Below are 16,802 nucleotides of genomic sequence, written 5' to 3' on the forward strand. Positions count from 1 at the left end.
AGAGGGGGGAAGGAGAGTCCCCTTCAGAGGGAGCAGGGCCCTGCTGACGCCTTGATTTTGGACTCCTAGCCTCCAGAACTGTGCAAGAATACGTCTCTGTTGTCTCACGCAGCCCGCGGTGTGGAACCCAGATCTCTCACCTGGGCACCCCTCCAGGATGTGGCATCCGTGAGCCGTTCAGCCCCATTCCTGCCACCTCAATGGGCTCCAGTGCTGCATTCCCTACCACACCAAGGCCTCCTTTGCCCCAGTGCCTTTGCACATCTCACCCCTCTGTCTAGAGTGCTGCTTCCTGCTTTCTCTAACTGCTTGCTTCCTGCTGGGACATGCCCCTCCTATCTTGCTTTGGTGAGTCACGGACCTGGCCCTCAGAGAAGTGGCTTGTGGAAGGATAGACTGAGTGAAGGCGCACCCTGTGAGTGGTGGGGAGCACCAGCAGAAGCACCTACCGATCTGGAGTGGCTCTGTGGCTGTGACTGTGCTGCCCTCACAGGTGGCTCCTGGCTCCAAGTCTACCCTCACGTTCCAGTTTCAGTTTCTCATGGTGTGAGAAAAGGGGATTGGGAATGAACTTTGACCATCCCCCCGTCCCCCCGCCAGCCTGTGCTCCAGGACTTCGAGGGTATCAAGCTGAGGCATTGCTGCCTCGGTCTCCCCTCCGGGGCTGGCCAGCCTCCGTCTCCGCCTGCCCAAGGCCGCTTCTGGTGAGTGGCAACCACACAATCTCTTTCTGGGTAGAGGGAGGCTTTTCCTAGCCTCTTGACTGGGCCAATGACATTGGGGGTTCACAATATGAAAACCCAGGGCCCGGCCAAGGGAACCAGAGGGGCCTAAAAGGTTCTTCCTTGGCCACTTGGGGGTTTTTAGATGCCCAGACAAATGTGCCATTGTGTCTTCTCTGCAACATCCAACACCCCCGTCCCTTTGTCCCCCTCTGCCCCCCCAAGCACCACAGCCTTGGGGAGGGTCCCAAGGCCTTGGGTGGCACCACGGCCCCGCCCCCCACGCCAACTCTACTCCCAGCAGTCAGATTGGGTCTTTGCAAAGAGGATGGTACAGACTGAATCGTGTTCCCCCCCAATTCATATATTGAAGGACCACCCCCAATATGACGGCATTTGGAGACAGGCCTTGAAGAAGCAACAAAGGTTAAATGAGGTCGTAAGGGGGCCTTGAGCCCATCAGGCTGTGGCTTTATAAGAAGGGGAGAGGCAGGAGTGATCTCTCTGCACACAAGCATGGAGGAAGGGCCACGGCCAGAAGGTAGCCGTCTACAAGCCGGGGAGAGAGCCCTTCCCGAGCCCAGTTCTGATGGCGTCCTGACCTGCCCACCAGCCTCCAGGACTGCAAGAGCAGTTGTTGGTGGCATCCTGTTTGCAGCCCAAGCCTACGGGACAGAGGAGGAGGGGACCAGGAGAGACGAGCCTGCAGGCGGGAGTACAGGATGGAGAAGGGCGGAGCTTGGGGGGGGGCAGCAATGCTCTGGCCGCTCGGAGCCCTCCCCCACTGCGTGCCCTAAACCCACAGTGCCTGCACACATTTTTTGGGACTGCTGAGGGGTGTGCAGCACAAAACCAGCTCCGTGCTTGTGTTGGGCTGGGGGGGAGAGTGCACTGGCATGCCCGCAGGGATGGAGAGATACAAACAGGATACATACATGGACAGCGGCAGAGGGAGACAGAGGAGGGAGGGAGAGACAGAGACAGACACAGAGAGGAGAGACACACAGGAGGGAGGGAGAGATGCGGGAGGGAATGAGAAAGCAAAGGGAGTGAAATGTTAATTGGCAAATCTGGGGAAAGTTTACAGATCTGCCTCACACCATGCTTGTCATTTTTTTCTAAGTTTGGAACTTCATCAGAATAAAAAGTCACAAACAAACAAAACCCACGGCCACTTGCTTGTGGAGGGAAGGGCAGGCTGAGGCACCCGCCAGACATCTGTCTAACCCTGTACCTGCCTCTCCTTAGCTGTGAGACCCTGGCCAAGATGCCCCCTCAGCTTTCCTTCCATCCCTCAACCTGCTCCCACTGGCCTCAGGGCCTTTGCACACACTGCTCTCTGAGCTTCGAATGCTCAGCCCCTACCCCTAGCCTTCTTCATCCTTCACGGCTTAGGAGAGACAGGAGTGATCCCCTCCCCAATCTCTCCAGTGTCTCCAGCACGGTCAGGCCCCAGCCAGGCACTCTCCAGGTACTGCGAACTCGGCTTCAGTTTTATATTAGGTTGTGAAGTTTATAAGGGGAAAGCCTGTCTCTGCCCCAGACTGAATGCCCCATGAGGGGGTCTGTCTTGTTCACCGTGTGTCCCCAGTGTCTTGCCCGGGGCCTGGCATTCAGCGGGCGTGTAGCCTTACAGAGAACAAATGGAGAAAACAGGCAGCGGGCTACATCATCTCCAGGCTGCCCTCTGGGGCCGAGGTGAAGGAAGACGGTACAGGTCATGGTGGCAGGAGGGGCTGTGGGCACCGCAGGGGAGTTCGCAGACGCCTCTGGGAAGGGACCGTGAGCTGGAAGGAACGGAACTGTGGGCTGTCTGGCACTAGACAGAGGTGCTTGTGGGGAGACTCAGCTGGCTGCCGCATCAGCGAGATGCTCTCCCTTCTTGCAGAGCGAGGAAGGCAGACGGCCCTGCATAGGGCTGGCTCCCGCCCCGGGGCTGCACAGCGGGGCCACTGTGCCACAGACACTGGCCCACTGAATGCAGAGCCGGACCCTCTGCAGCTGGGAGAAACTCACTTAAAATTCACATCTGCAGCTGCCCCGTTTTGTCTCAGCTAGGCTTGGGAGAGGGGCTATCTTCTAAGGGTGGGGGGCAGGGCGCTGGCAAGAACAAGATGCAGCTAAGAGCAGTCCGAGGGGCACTGTGCGTTTGGGGAGCCTGCGTCATGTGGAGAGCCCAGCCCCGCCGCCTCGTCCCGCGTGCCTCCGCCGGTTCCTCCAAGAACTCTGGGAGCGAGCGATTAACGTCTCCACTTCACGGACAGGGAAACTGAGGCATGAGGAAGCCTTGGGCCCCTCAGCGGCTGGGATTTTCTGGAACTGGAGACCCTCTTCCAATTCTCTTTTCCAGGGCGAGCACATGCATCCCTTTGGCTAGTCCTTCCCAGACGGTTGTATAATGAGCTCTCGGGCATCACCCCCTAGGGTAAACTCCTTGCATTAAAGAAGGGCGGAGACGGGCAGTGGTCCAGCCATCGGAATAGGGGAGCCTGTGGCGACCACGTTACCCCACGCCACCCAGAGCCGCAAACAGGGACACGAGGCCTGGTGGCTCACGCGTCTCTGTTCCTTCCTGCACGGTTTCTTATTCCTACCAGTGACTGTCGCCCACTCACCCAACAGCTACTAAGCGCCGACTGTATGCCAGGGTCTGGCCTCTTGCTGCCACACAGCAGTGATCCAGCAAAGGCCCTGCTGTGGGGGGGGGGGTTTCCACTTGGAGGGGGAAACAGACTATGAACAAGATAAATATGTGAAATAGAGTATTAGACTCACAGCAGAGTCTCCTACGGCGCTGCAACAAAACACCAGGCACTTAGCGGCTTAAAACAACACACGTGTATTCTCTTAGGATTCTAGGGGCCGGAAGTGAGTCCGCAATCGGCTTCACGGGGCTGAAGGCAAGGTGTGGGCAGGGCCGGTTCCTTCTGGAAGCGCGAAGGGAGAATCTGGGAAAGGGGTGAGAACAGAGTCTCCCTTCGAGCTTCCGGAAGGACCCTTGAGCTGACATGCGGGCTCCCCCCGGATGACTCGGGGTCATCTCCCCACTTGGAGGTCCATAGCTTCATCACATTTGCAACGCGGCTTTGCCATGTAGGGGACATTCACTGGGGATGGGGTTAGGATGTGGATGTGTCTGAGGCCGCTGTTCAGGAAGGAAACGATTGAGGGACTGAGGGAGGGGGTAATGAATGGGGTCAAGTGGTCCTCCCTGGGAGGGAGGCTTGTGGGCAGAGATCTGAAGGAAGCGAGGGAAGCATGGGTGTCTGGGAAGGGCATTCCAGGCAGAGGGAACAGCAAGGGCGAAGTCTGACAGTCAGCGCCAGCTGGGCCTGGGGAAGGAATGGGAAGGAAGCTTCTAGAACTGGAGGGGCAAGAGGGGGACGTGGTGGGAGAGAGGTTGAAGAAGCAGGGGAAGCCGAACACTGGATTTTCTTTGGGGTGGGCATGTGCCCCAGGGATTTTAAGCAGGAGTAGGACAAGATTGCTCTGGCTGCCACGGGTAAAAATGTGCTATCACCTGGATTCGTGGGAACATGCGTAAGAATATAGTAGTCCATGAGATGGTTGCAGAAGAACGTTCAGAGCTCCTAAAATAGCGTTGGAATGGGAGCTTTTGTGGTGCTTTGGTGGGGGGGGGCGGAATCGATCTTAAATAATTCAGCAAATATTTATTATGTGCCTGGTCCCATCCACCGGTGGCGTCCCCCACACCCCAGCTCAGAAAAGCGCTGGGCACCCCCCGACCCCCTGCAACGCAACAGCTGATGTGGAAATGGAGAAGCCATACCTGGGAAGAGCTTCGTCCTGCCATTCTTCCTTCACATCCACATTTTCCATCCGGAGCGTGGCTTCAGTGGTCCCCATGAGAACCGAGGAGAGGCGCTGGCTTGAAGCAGAGATGAATCCTGAAGGAGGGCCGAATGGAGGTTTTACTGGACAGTTATCGTAGTAACAGCCCCCCACCCATGTGTGGCACTTCAGATCAGTATGCGAAGAGTGTTGCGTCCTTCGTTACCCTGAATCATTGACCAGCTCCACGAGGTTTCCCATGTCACAGGTGAGAAAACAGAGGCTAGAGAGCTGAGCACACCCATGTGGGTCTGGAATTTGAACCCAGGTGAGGGGCTGAGTCTCCAGGCATAAGCCCCCCCTCACTTTGAAGCTCTGAAGTCCATTCTCCTTAGGGCTCATCATCCCTCCCTTACCTTGGACTTCAATTGGGGAACAATAAATCCAATTAAAATCATTTATACTAAAGTGTTAGTGACTGATCTACTTAAACTTCCTTGCTGGGACTGCCACTTTCAAACAGGCCCTGGTCAACCCCAACCCACCTCCACCTTCTTCAGGCTACCTGCCGTGCCCTTTTATCCCCCAACAAAGAAACAAGTCCTGACAACCTGCTGACCTCAGGGCTAATGGAGGCAGCGTGGGAAGAGACTGGGGCTGGAAGTTGGGGGTCATAATTCTTACAAAGCACAAAACACAAGTTTTGTTGTTTATTTTTCTGAGGAGCTGGGGGCCGGTGGGCTTTCGGGCAGCACCCTAGATGGTGGCTTAAGAGCTGGGCTGTCTGGGAGCAGTCGGAACTGTGGAATGAGACTGAATTGGGGTCCACCCTGCAGCATGGAAGACTCCCCCACTCACCCCTCCCAGCTTCAGTATCCCCTTCTGCAAATGAAAAAGTTGGACCAGAAATGATCTTTATATAATACCTTTCGGACATAACATTCCAGGATCTTATGACTTAGTCAACACCATGGGTTCTATGCTTTTAAACCAGGGGCTTTCAACTGGGGATAATTTTGCCCTTCCCCCTCCTCCAGGGGACACTTGGCAATGTTTAGAGGCTTTTTTTTTTTTAAGATTTTATTTATTTATTTGACAGAGATAGAGACAGCCAGCGAGACAGGGAACACAAGCAGGGGGAGCGGTAGAGGAAGAAGCAGGCTCATAGCGGAAGAGCCTGATATGGGGCTCGATCCCATAAAGCCCGGATCACGCCCTGAGCCGAAGGCAGGCGCTTAACCGCTGTGCCACCCAGGCGCCCCATGTTTAGAGGCATTTTGGTTGTCACAACTTGGGGAGGGTGCCACTGGCATCGAGTGGGCAGAGGTCAGGGGTGCTGCTCAAGATGGGCCCCCCAGGACCAAGAATGATCCAGCCCCAACCGTCCCTAGATCCGAGACTGAGAAGGCCTGTCTTAACTGCACACTTGTGAAGGGAACTTGGGCGGGTTTTGACAGTCATTACAGAGGGCTTGCTGTGTCCTTGCATCCCATCCTCCAAGTAGCTCCTGGGTTGTTATTCGCACATGCCAGCACCTAAGCACTCCCCCTCCCCCACCCTGCTCCCACCCTTCCAGATGCCGAGGCTGCCCCTCTGTAGAGCCAGTGCAAGGCTACCCGTTTGGGTGTGTCATCTGAAGCCTTGCACAGGGTGGCAGCCCCTGGGGGCGGGGTCTGCATTTGAGGTCGTGGGTCCGAGAGGGAGGAGCTAGGGGGAGCCTGGGCCAGGTGAAGGCCAGGCAGGGGGGGAGGGGTAGCTAAAATTAGACACCCTGCCCCCCTCCACACACACACTCGGGTGAGTTTCCCACTGGATTCTTGTCACTGTTCTGAATGTCGTCATTCATTCATGGAGGAGGGACAGTAAGACGCAGTACGCAAAAAAAAAAAAAAAAAAAAAAAAAAATTCCTGATGCTCGGGGCAGCAACCGCCACCAGGAACCTTACTGCAAGGGAAAGCTGGGGTCAATGGAAATGAATTTCCCTTCGGGAGAGAGAGGTCTCTGCGTCTGTTTTCCTTATCCCCAGCTGGGTGTGACCTCAGCCCCCAGGAAGCGAGCCCTCCATCCCACCCACAGCTGAGACTGTGGAGCCACATGCTGGCCCCACAATCCTCTAAATGTGGGGTGTGGGTGGGTCCCCCGTGGGCCCTGTTCTACGATCCTGACTTCACGTTCGAGGATGGAAAATGAGGCAAAGTGAGGGGCCGCTGAGAAACGAGCTTGGCACTGTGGTGCTGAACGGCCGGTATATCACATTCAAATTCAGACAGAGAAGGAGGAATCGGTCTTCAACCTTCTCCCTTCCTCCCCACCCCATAGGCAAGCCTCTATGTACACAGCTAGCAAGTCGGTTTTTTTTTTTTTTTCCAAATCCGCTCACGGTGTTATAAATAGGAAACGCACAGAGATGGGACGTGTACATTTCGGTCTCTTAGGAAGCGTCCCAGAGAGAGGCTGAGGGTTTTATCAGCCTAATCGCTAAGCATGTCCTGAAAATGGTGCAATCCTCTGCCTTCCAGGTGAGCGGTGGGCACGGAAGGTGAACTGTGGGTGTGTATGCCTGCGGATGGTTTTCCTCGGCATCGGGAGACATGGCTGTGTTGTCATCCAGAGAATCACAAGACCGTGGTTCCCTGCTCCCACCCGCCCCACCTGCCAGAAGGGGCTTTGCGGCAGCGGATGTCTCCGGACAAACCTTGCCGGGCACGGCGGGGAGGAAGGAAGGTGGACTCACCTCGGCGGTCTCGGCGGGTTACGCGCAAACAAAGGCGAGCCCCGCGCGGATGCAGCCGGACATCCCTCGCCTTCGGAGCGCAGTCCCTGGGCCTTCAGAGCATCGGAGGAAGACGCGCGCAGGGGCGGACTCTGCACCCAGGGAAGGTCACCCAGAGCAACGTGGCGGCGCAGATGGGCGCTTTTGTCCAGAGGTGGGGGACGGCTGCAGTTAGCGGTCGGCTGCCCCTCGGCCGGCTGCGCTCGCGGCCCCTGCCGCCGTCGCGGACGGTGCCTCCGAGGTGTTTTCTTCTCGCCAGCTGGCAGCTGGCGGAGGCTCCGCTGCCTTAAGACAGTTAATTATGCTGCTTTTGTGTGCAGGGTGGGTGGGTGGGGGCAGGGCTGACCAAAAAGCACAGCCCCCTGCCAGAATCCGGTGCTCTCCATTGGCTGAAAGGGGAGTATTTCCAAGAGCCTCACCAGGGGCAGAAGCGGAAATGATTTCCTGATGGCGCATCACAGATTTAGAAACAAAACAAGGAACAAACAAACAAATAAATAAATGACAGCGATGGCCTCATTCCTTAGATTATGAGGGAGGGAGGGAGGGAGGGGAAATAGCCTTAGGACCGCATTCCCTGGGTCCCTCAGCCGGCCGCTCACTGTGGACCGAGCCGGGTGTGCTGAGGACCCAGCTGCGTGCTGGGGAGGCAGTCTTCCGAGACACACTTGCTCGGGGGCCACCGAGGGAAAGGCGCCCCCTGCAGTTGTGCGCCACAGAGGCCCTGCCCTGGAGGACTTCGGGACGACATAAAGAGTTCCGCCTCTGAAATCAAATCAGAAGGAGGTTCGAACGCTGTCTGGGAGGCTAACTAGCTGGGATACACCATTGGGTAAGTGATCTTACCTGCTGGGCCTCAGTTTCCCCATCTGCGAAATGGAAACATCATGGTACTGACTTTTGGGTGTTTAATGAGATAATGGAGGAAAGCACTTAGCAGGGTGCCGGGAAAGCTTCTCTGCGTGTGTCGTGCTGTTGCTGGGTCTACTTTTAGACCTGTAGCAGGTTGGATGGTGGCCCCCCACGAGACATGGCCATGTCCTAACCTCTGGAACCTGTGAATATGACCTTATTTGGAAAAAAAAGGGGGGGGGTCTTTGCAGATGGAATTAGGAATCCAGTTCTTTCATCTCGAGGTGAGATCCCCTGGATTTACGGTGAATCCCAAGTCCAATGGCAAGTGTCTTCACATCTGCAAACCAAGGAATGGCAAGGATCGCCAGCAGCCACCAGAATCTGGACAGGCATAGAATGGATTCTCCCTCACAGCCTCCAGAAGCAACCAACACTGCCAGCACCTTGATTTTTGACTTCTGGCCTCCAGAACTGGGAGAGAATAGATTTCTTTCTTTCTTTCTTTTCTCTCTCTCTCTCTCTCTCTCTCTCTCTCTCTCTCTCTCTCTTTCTTTCTTTTAGCCACCTGGTTTGTGGTACTTTGTTCACAGCAGAAAATGAATGAATGGCCCCAAATAGGAACCGATGCTTATTGCTTTGAGCTGCGGTGGTTTTTCACCTGTTCTGTGAACATGTCAAGTTCATTTCCACCACAGGGCCTTTGAGCAGGCTGCTCCCACTGCCAGGAACGCTCTTCCAGCAGATGTTCACATTATTCAGGTGTCAGCTAAGAAGTAATGCCCTCAGAGAGGCTTTCCCCCACCACCCTTACCTCGCCCTCCACCCCATCACCCCATTCGATTGCCCAGTCCGATTTTTTTTTTTTTTAGTATATTCATTTTTAAATTGTGGTAAAATACTCATGACATAAAATTTGCCATTTTAACCATTGGAAAGTGTACAGTTCAGTGAGATTAAGCACACTCCCATGGCCGTGCAACCATCCCCACTGTGTGTTTCCAGAACTTTTTCATCTTCCCGAACTGAAACTCTGTCCCCATTAAACTAACCGCCTATCCCCCGGCCCCAAACCCCGACAACCACTAATCCACTTTCTTTCTCTGTGGATTTGCCTGTTCTGGACATTTCATATAAATGGAGTCATACATTATGTCATTTTTTGTGTCTGGCCTCTTTGGTTGAGCATATTTTTCAAGGATCATCCACATCGCAGCATCGGTGCTCTCTTCCTTTCAGTGACTGAACAGTATATTCCACTGTGGTGGTAGCCACATTTTGTTTATCTCTTCACTGGTGGATGGACGTCGGGGCTGTTTCCCCTGTTTGGCTATTGTGAATAGAGCTGCTGTGAGCGTGGCTGTGCACAGACTTATCTGGGTCCCTGTTTTCAGTTCCCTTGGGTACACGCCTGGGAGTGGAGTTACCGGGACATAGAGTGCGTGTGTCTTTCACTTACTGAGGAGCCTGATTTCCCCCCTACAGCACTTACCACTATTTGAAATTATTGACCTGTTTCTTCTTTTATTCTCTGACCCCCTTGCTAGACTATAAAATTCAAGGTAAAAGAGACTTGGTTGGTCTTTTTTTTTTTTAATTTATTTGAGAGAGAGAGAAAGAGAGAGAGAGAGAGAACAAGTTGGGGGAAGGGCACAGAGAGGGAGAAGCAGACACCTGCTGAGCAGGGAGCCCGATATGGGGCTGGATCCCAGGACCCTGGGATCATGACCTGATCCGAAGGCACACGCTTCACTAACTGAGCCACCCAGTGCCCTGACTTAGTTGGTCTTGTATATGGCCATGTTCACTGCAGAGGGCAGCAGCACCCAGCATAGAGGAGACTTCCAGCAGATGCAAGTGGAATGTGTGGATGCTGGCTCCCCTCATGGAGATCAGACAATACTCTGCTCACTCACAGCATCAGGGTCTGTGCCCTCCAAGCCCAAGGCAGAAAGGCGTTGCCCCACAGCAAGGGGGGAGAGCCCAGAGACTCCTGCCTGAAGGAAGTGGAGCTCTGGGAAGAGACACTTGTGCAAATTGAATGAAAAATCCAGGCCAGTCTTTGTGCTGGGCACTGGGGTCCAGTGTCTGAATAAGAAAGACTTTGCTTTTGCAGAACTCCCATTTGGAGAAACAGATGGGCAAAGGAGTCTGGGCTGATTTAGAGACATCTTTGGAGCAGAGTGGCGTGGGGGAGGGTGCATGGGAAGACTTCCCGGGGAGGAGGGTGGGCAGTGACGATGTGAGTTGGGTCCTGAGGACTGGGTAGTGTTGGGATGGATAAAGAAGCGGGAGAAAGGCAGTCTGGACAGAGGGCCATTTACAAAGCCGCAGTCCCTCCCCTATGAGAGAGCACAGGGAGCTGTCCGTGGTGCTGCGGCCACGGCCGAGGAGGCCCTGCAAAAACCAAGCTTGGCTCTTGTCTGGTTTATTTTTATTTTTTAAAAAGATTTTATTTATTTATTTGACAGAGAGAGAGAGTACAAGCAGGGGGAGCAGCAGGCAGAAGGAGAAGCATGTTCCCTGCCAAGCAAGGAGCCAGATGTGGGACTTGATCCCAAGACTTTGGGATCACGACCTGAACAGAAGGCAGACGCTTCACTGACTGAGCCACCCAGGGGTCCCTTGTCTGGTTTATTTTTAATTGTGGTTAAAATATACATACATAAAACTTGCCTTTCTGATCATTTTTAAGTGTCTAATTCAGTGACATCAATTACATTCGCAATGTGCAACTATCCCCACCATCCGTCTCAGAACTTTTTCACCTTCCCAAACTGAAACTCTGTGCCCATGAAACTAACTCCCCACCCCCGTTTGCCGTTCTCCCATGATGTAAGCTTCTTGAGAGCAGAGATGTTGCACTTTGTCATTGTTGTGTCTCGAGTCCCTAGACCAGTGGTTCTCATGGTGGGGCGGGATTCTGCCCCTCGTGGGATATCTGGTGGTGTCTGGGAACATTTTGGTTATCATCACTTTGGGGGATGGAGATGATGCTGGCATTGAGTGGGTACAGACCAGAGATGCTGTTCCACACCCTACAATGCCCATGACAGGCCCCCCACAACAGAGAGTTTTCTGGCCCGAAATATCAACAGCGTGGGTCGAGAAACCCTGCCCTAGAGGAGAACCTGAAACATAGTTCTCATTAAATTGGGTTGAGGCAATGAAATTGCTAAAGCTCCTTGACTGTCATTTTCCTGATTTGCAAAGGGAGTTAATACAAGGACATTCAGGCCTCATTATTAGTTGCTTCTGTATTTATAAATTTGGCTACTGGCTGAAATTCATCTGTAACATTCGTAACCCCCAAATCAATACTCACGGTGCTTTCAGGGTCATTTGCAGACAATGCAGAGTGGTGAAAAATTTGAATGTTGGCCACACATGTTCCCAGCTGGGTTTGAACAAGACACCCTTTTGCCTCCTTATTCCAGCCCAGGTTGTAAACGGCCCCTTTCGGGATCTATTTACTACCATGATTTTTGCAGTTTATGTTGGTGGTTTTGCTGTTTACAGTGGCCCCCGTGCACAGTGCTGTCTAGTGTTTCTGAGCACAAGAAGGCTGGGATGCAGCTTACAGAGAAAATCTATGTGTTAGATAAACTTCATTCAGGCATGAATTATAGTGCTGTTGGCTGTGAATCAACAATGTGTATTAAATAAGGTGTCTTTAGACAGAGCACATAGGGCACAAGATTATGTATTGATGAGTTGATGAAAATATTGTGACCAGAGGCTTGCAGGAACCTACCCCAGGGTTTCCCCAAGGGTTTGCTGCGACTTTTCCCCCAGAGCTGCTGCCAATAATGAGAATCAACTGTATCTACTTCTAAGAGCCATTGTAAGGACTAGATGAGATCTTGCATGCAAAGCATTTAGCACAATGCTTGTAGTAAATAACATGGGGGGGGGCGAGATTATGTAATCCAGAGAAAACATTAAAGCAGACCTGCTTTTGCATAAAGCATGTAGCCTTCCTTACCTCATCAGAGCTGCGGGGAATTGGAGGGAGGCCCTGTGTAATTACCACTCTGAACTATAGCCAGGGCATGGCGGGAGAGCTGCATTTGCCAGACCCACTCGATTGTTGCTGGTGGCCACACATGGGCATGAAGACGCAAGTGGAAGAATGCCATCCATTAAATCACCCATACGGCTTTCCTTGGCACCCTAGGCTTGCCATGGTTTTTGTCCAAGAATTAACTAGCCCCGTGCCTGCTTCATATCAAGGAGGAAAGGAACACCACCCCTCCACAGTTGGTACATGTACTGGTTTTTTTTATTAAGTTTTAAAAATTTGAAGTAATTGTAGATTCACACGCAGTAAGAAATAACAGAGATCCTCTGTACCCTGTCTCCCCATTTACCCAACGGTAAAATCTTACACGATTATAGTACAATCTCACCATTGCTTTCCATACAGTCGAGAGCCAGAAGATGTCCTCACCATGGGATACCTCACGTTGTCCTTTTATAGCACTTCCATTCCCCATACCCTCCTCCCCATGTCCTTAACCCCTAGAAATCACAAATATGTTCTCCATTTCTGTAATTTTGACGTTTCAAGAATTTTATGTAAATGGAATCATAAGAGTATGTACAGCATGTAACCTTGTTGCATCGGCTTTTCCTCTTCGGCATAATTCTCTAGCACTTCATCCAAGTTGTTGTGTGTATCAAGAGTTTATTCCTTTTTGTGGCTAAGTAGCGGTCCATTTACATGAAATGCGCAGAACAGGTAAACCCATAGAGACAAAAAGCAAACTAGTGGTTGCCAGGGGCTGGGAGATGGAGAAGTGACGGCTAATGGAGACACTTTCTACTCAGGGTGATGAAAATTATCTGGAATCACACAGTGCTGATGGCCGTGCAACTCTCTCAATGTCCTAAAAACCACGGAATTGCACACTTTAAATGGGTGAATTGTACGGTATGTGGATTCTATCTTGGTCAAGCTGTTATTAACCAAAAAGGCCCTGTAATTGTAATGAATAGTTTGGTTATGATCTGCCTCGCTGACCCTAAGTTCAGAAGGACCGGCACCATGCAGTTCTGCTCACTGCTGCATGCCCCAGCGTGGCCGCGGTTGTAGTAGGTGGGTCAAGAAATCTCTTTCAAAAATGACTTAAACTTGGAGTAGGGTTTCTCCACCGGACATTGGAGCCGGGTCGTTCTCTGTGGGGCGTCCCGGGCCCCCACCCCCTCCATGCCAGGAGCCACAAATGTCTCTAGACACCGACCAGTGTCCCCTGGAGGCAAATCACTACAGGTGAGAATCACTAATTCAGGGTCAGCAAATTTTAGGTGCTGAGTGGGCTCTTAGAAGGCCCCGCGAAAGGCTGCCAACCAGGGGGTGCCGAAGGGACAAGCAGGACGTGGCCGCATCGACGGGGCCACCTGCACTCAGCCAGAGCGGTCAGCGGAACTCCCAAACCCACCCAAGTGGGACACAAAGTAAAAGTATTTCCGGGCTCCCGCTCAGGGTGGGTCTTGGAGCCCAGGGCAGAAACCCCCGACAAAACCTTACGGTTAAAGGAAAGGCGGGACTCCGGGAAGGGGCGGGGCTCGAGGTAGAGCCCCCGGATGTTGAGCCGCCGGAGGGAAGGCGGGACTCCAGGAAGGGGCGGTGCTTGCGGCAGGGCGGGGCTCGAAGCAGAGTCAGCCCGCAGACGTGCTGTGGGAAGCGAGAGGGCTCGAGCTTCGCGCGGGGGGCGGGGCTTGGGGCGCGTGGCGGGGCGCGAGCAGCACGCGGCGCGGGGGCGGGGCCCGGGAGCGTCACCACCGGCGGTCCTGCCCCTTCGCGCCTCGGGTTGGCTCGCGCTCCGTGGAGACGCCAAGATGGCAGCGAGTAACTTCTCCGGCTTCGCGTGGGGCGCCGGCCCACAGTACAGGTAACAGCCCCTGCGCCACCCGCGCCGCCGGCCGGACACGGGCCCAACCCCGGCCCCGGGGGGAAGCTGGGGGTCGGCGTGTCGGCCGGAACCAGGCGGGACACGGGCTGGGAGGCCTGCGCCAGCTAAGATGGCCGCGCAGCCGGGAGGCCGCGGCTCCGACTGTGGCTTTCAGAGGGAGAGCTGGCGGGGTTGGGGGTACGGACCTGAGGGCGCGCTCAGGCCTGATGTGGGGAGGGCAGCGGCCCCCGAGGCGGGCACAGAAGCCTGAGTGGGGAGGGGGCTTGGTTGGAGGGCGGCCCCTGAGGGGCACAGTTAGAGGGCCAGAGCGCGGGGACCCCTGGGCGGGGGTGGGGGAGAGACGGAGGTCCGGGAGGGTCCTGAGGGCCGCGGGGGATGGAGGGCGGATCCGGAAGGGACCTGACTGCGCAGGGTGTGGAACGGAGACCTTGGCGGAGAAGAGAGGAGTGGAGGGGGGACAGACCTGGGGGTGGCGGAACCTGGCTAGGCAGGGGGATGTGGGGTCTGGGGGTACTGACCTCTGAAGGGGGTGGGGATGGTGAGGGAACTCGGAGACGTTGGCGGGGGTGATTGAGGCCTGATTGGGGGGCCAGGCGGAGACTTGGGGGGGGTCCTGACACCCAATAGGGAGGTGGGCACTAGGGGCTTTTAGGGGAGGGGGAACAGTAAGGAGAGCTAGAGGAACCTGAGACTTTGAAACTCTGTGGGGTGGGTGTAAAGGACGGAGACCCACGCATTATTTGGGGGTGAGGGAGGAGACTAGAGAAGAGATAGGGGGCAGAGATAGGAAGCAGCCAAGGGAAGGAGGGATCTCCGGAGAGAAACACATAGGGTGTGCTGTATCCCCACTGTACAAATACCCCCACGCCGTTCTCCAGGGCCTTTCCTTGGAGCGTCGCTGCTGCCTCCGTCCTTCAGCCTGACACTCAAGAGCGAGCCCTACGCGGGGAGGCACCTCCGCGAACCCATCCTTTTCCAGCTGTAGCCTGGCTGAACCTCTCGGGCCGGTTTCTCACAGGCCCTGAGGAAACGAGGACGCAGACTGCCCTCCGCGCAACCGAGACGCGAATGTTTTTGCTGCACGTTTCAGTTTCAGCTTGTTGAAAATAGATATGTGGAAAGTTAGGGCTGACCTCTCCCCCCAGTCCTTTTGATTTGCCATGTTCTTTCCTCTGGGATCACAAGGAAACAGACCAGGGTTTGGGAATAAGGGTTGCGGAAAGTAGAGGGGCTCCTCCTGTTTTCTGTACTTGGAGTGGCTTCTAAGGTGGGGTGTTTGGCTAGTAATGGATTTTCTGATGGGGCCTGCTGTTTCCTGCAACACCGTGTTTTTGTTTTATGCTTCTTTGTTTCCACCGCCCTCAGTGCTGTTCTTACTGCCCGTGGTTAAAGAAGCAGGACTCCACTAGTCCCGAGGCTGTTAGAGGCATGCACTTTTGGAAGGGCTTCACCCTCTGCTCGCAAGCACTTCTTTCTTTTCTCCTCCATTTTCTTTCTCAGTGCATTCTTCTCATGAGTGGGAAATCGCTGGAATGTTATGCTGTCTATTAAGATTACCTTCTGGGGGAGGGGCGCCTGGGCGGCTCAGTCAGTTAAGTGTTGACTCTTGGTCTCAGCTCAGGTCATCATCAGGGTCCTGGAATCGAGCCCCAAGTGGGGCTCCTCACTCAGCACAGTCTGCTTGTTCCTCTTCCTCCCTCTCGGTTCCTACCTTTGCTCGATTGCTCTCTCTCAAATAAATCAATAAAATCTTTTTTAGGGGCGCCTGGGTGGCGCAACGGTTAAGCGTCTGCCTTCGGCTCAGGGCGTGATCCCAGCGTTCTGGGTTCAAGCCCCACATCAGGCTCCTCCACTAAGAGCCTGCTTCTTCCTCTCCCACTCCCCCTGCTTGTGTTCCCTCTCTCGCTGGCTGTCTCTCTCTGTCGAATAAAAAAAAAAAAAAAAAAAACTTTCTTAAAAGGTTACCTTCCGGAGGAGAAATGGAATATTTACACTGTTAAAATAGGTAATTGCTGGGCTTCGGCAGATGCATCTGTTGTTTATTTGAATTAATGTGCTTACACATTTCAGCCTAGCTGCTGTCTGTATTCTGATGACTTAGGTGATAACATGAACTCACGTGTAACTAAGGATGTGAAACTACCCTGAATGAAATGTCAAATTAGTCTGTGCTTTAGAAGTGTCCCCAAGGACATGTGTTATTCCTTAAGAAAAGAGTAGAGGTGCCTGCTGGCTCAGAGAGTGGGACTCTTGATCTCAGGGTCATAAGTTCGAGCCCCACGTTGGTTGTGAAGATTACTTAAAAAATGAAACCTTTTATTTTTATTTTTAATTTTTTAAAAAGATTTTATGTATTTACTTGAGAGAGAGCACAAGCAGGGAGAGCAGCAGAGGGAGAGGGAGAAGCAAGGTCCCTGCTGAGCAGGGAGCCCGATGCTGGGCTTGATCCCAGGACCCCGGGGTCATGACCTGAGGTGAAGGCAGACGCCTAACTGACTGAGCCACCGAGGTGCCCCAAAAATAAAATCTTCTAAAAAAAAAAAAAGTAAATTTAAGCAAAACTGAAACATAGGTATCATAGTAAAATAAATTTCAGTCTCAGAAAACCTTGAAAAGAGATCATCTGCATTCTCTGAATGACTTCAACTAGACATTTTCTTCTGGGGGAAGTGACTTTTGCTTGGAACCCTCAGCTGCTTTTAGAGTATATATTTCTTATGTGACGTGCCATGGGAAGACTAATTAGA

At 53.5% G+C, this 16,802-nt stretch overlaps 2 protein-coding genes across 2 annotated transcripts in view; one reads left to right on the top strand and one right to left on the bottom strand.

Annotated features, from left to right (window-relative positions):
* ATCAY (ATCAY kinesin light chain interacting caytaxin) overlaps window positions 1–7,595 on the bottom strand; it is a 28,684-nt gene extending 21,089 nt beyond the window's left edge. Inside the window, exons 1-2 of the mRNA XM_045804374.2 lie at window positions 7,250–7,595; window positions 4,513–4,630 (exon numbers count right to left, since the gene is read on the bottom strand). Coding sequence (XP_045660330.2) covers window positions 4,513–4,589 — 77 coding nt within the window. The 5' untranslated portion in view covers window positions 4,590–4,630; window positions 7,250–7,595. The remainder of the gene's footprint in view (window positions 1–4,512; window positions 4,631–7,249) is intronic.
* A 6,385-nt stretch (window positions 7,596–13,980) lies between these two features.
* The window catches only part of ZFR2 (zinc finger RNA binding protein 2), a 38,817-nt gene continuing 35,995 nt past the window's right edge, over window positions 13,981–16,802 (top strand). Inside the window, exon 1 of the mRNA XM_087867390.1 lies at window positions 13,981–14,034. Coding sequence (XP_087723516.1) covers window positions 13,982–14,034 — 53 coding nt within the window. The 5' untranslated portion in view covers window position 13,981. The remainder of the gene's footprint in view (window positions 14,035–16,802) is intronic.

The sequence above is a fragment of the Ursus americanus genome, chromosome 14 (assembly GCF_024610735.1).
Source record: "Ursus americanus isolate L20-20 chromosome 14, mUrsAme1.1.p, whole genome shotgun sequence".
Classification (NCBI taxonomy): domain Eukaryota; kingdom Metazoa; phylum Chordata; class Mammalia; order Carnivora; family Ursidae; genus Ursus; species Ursus americanus.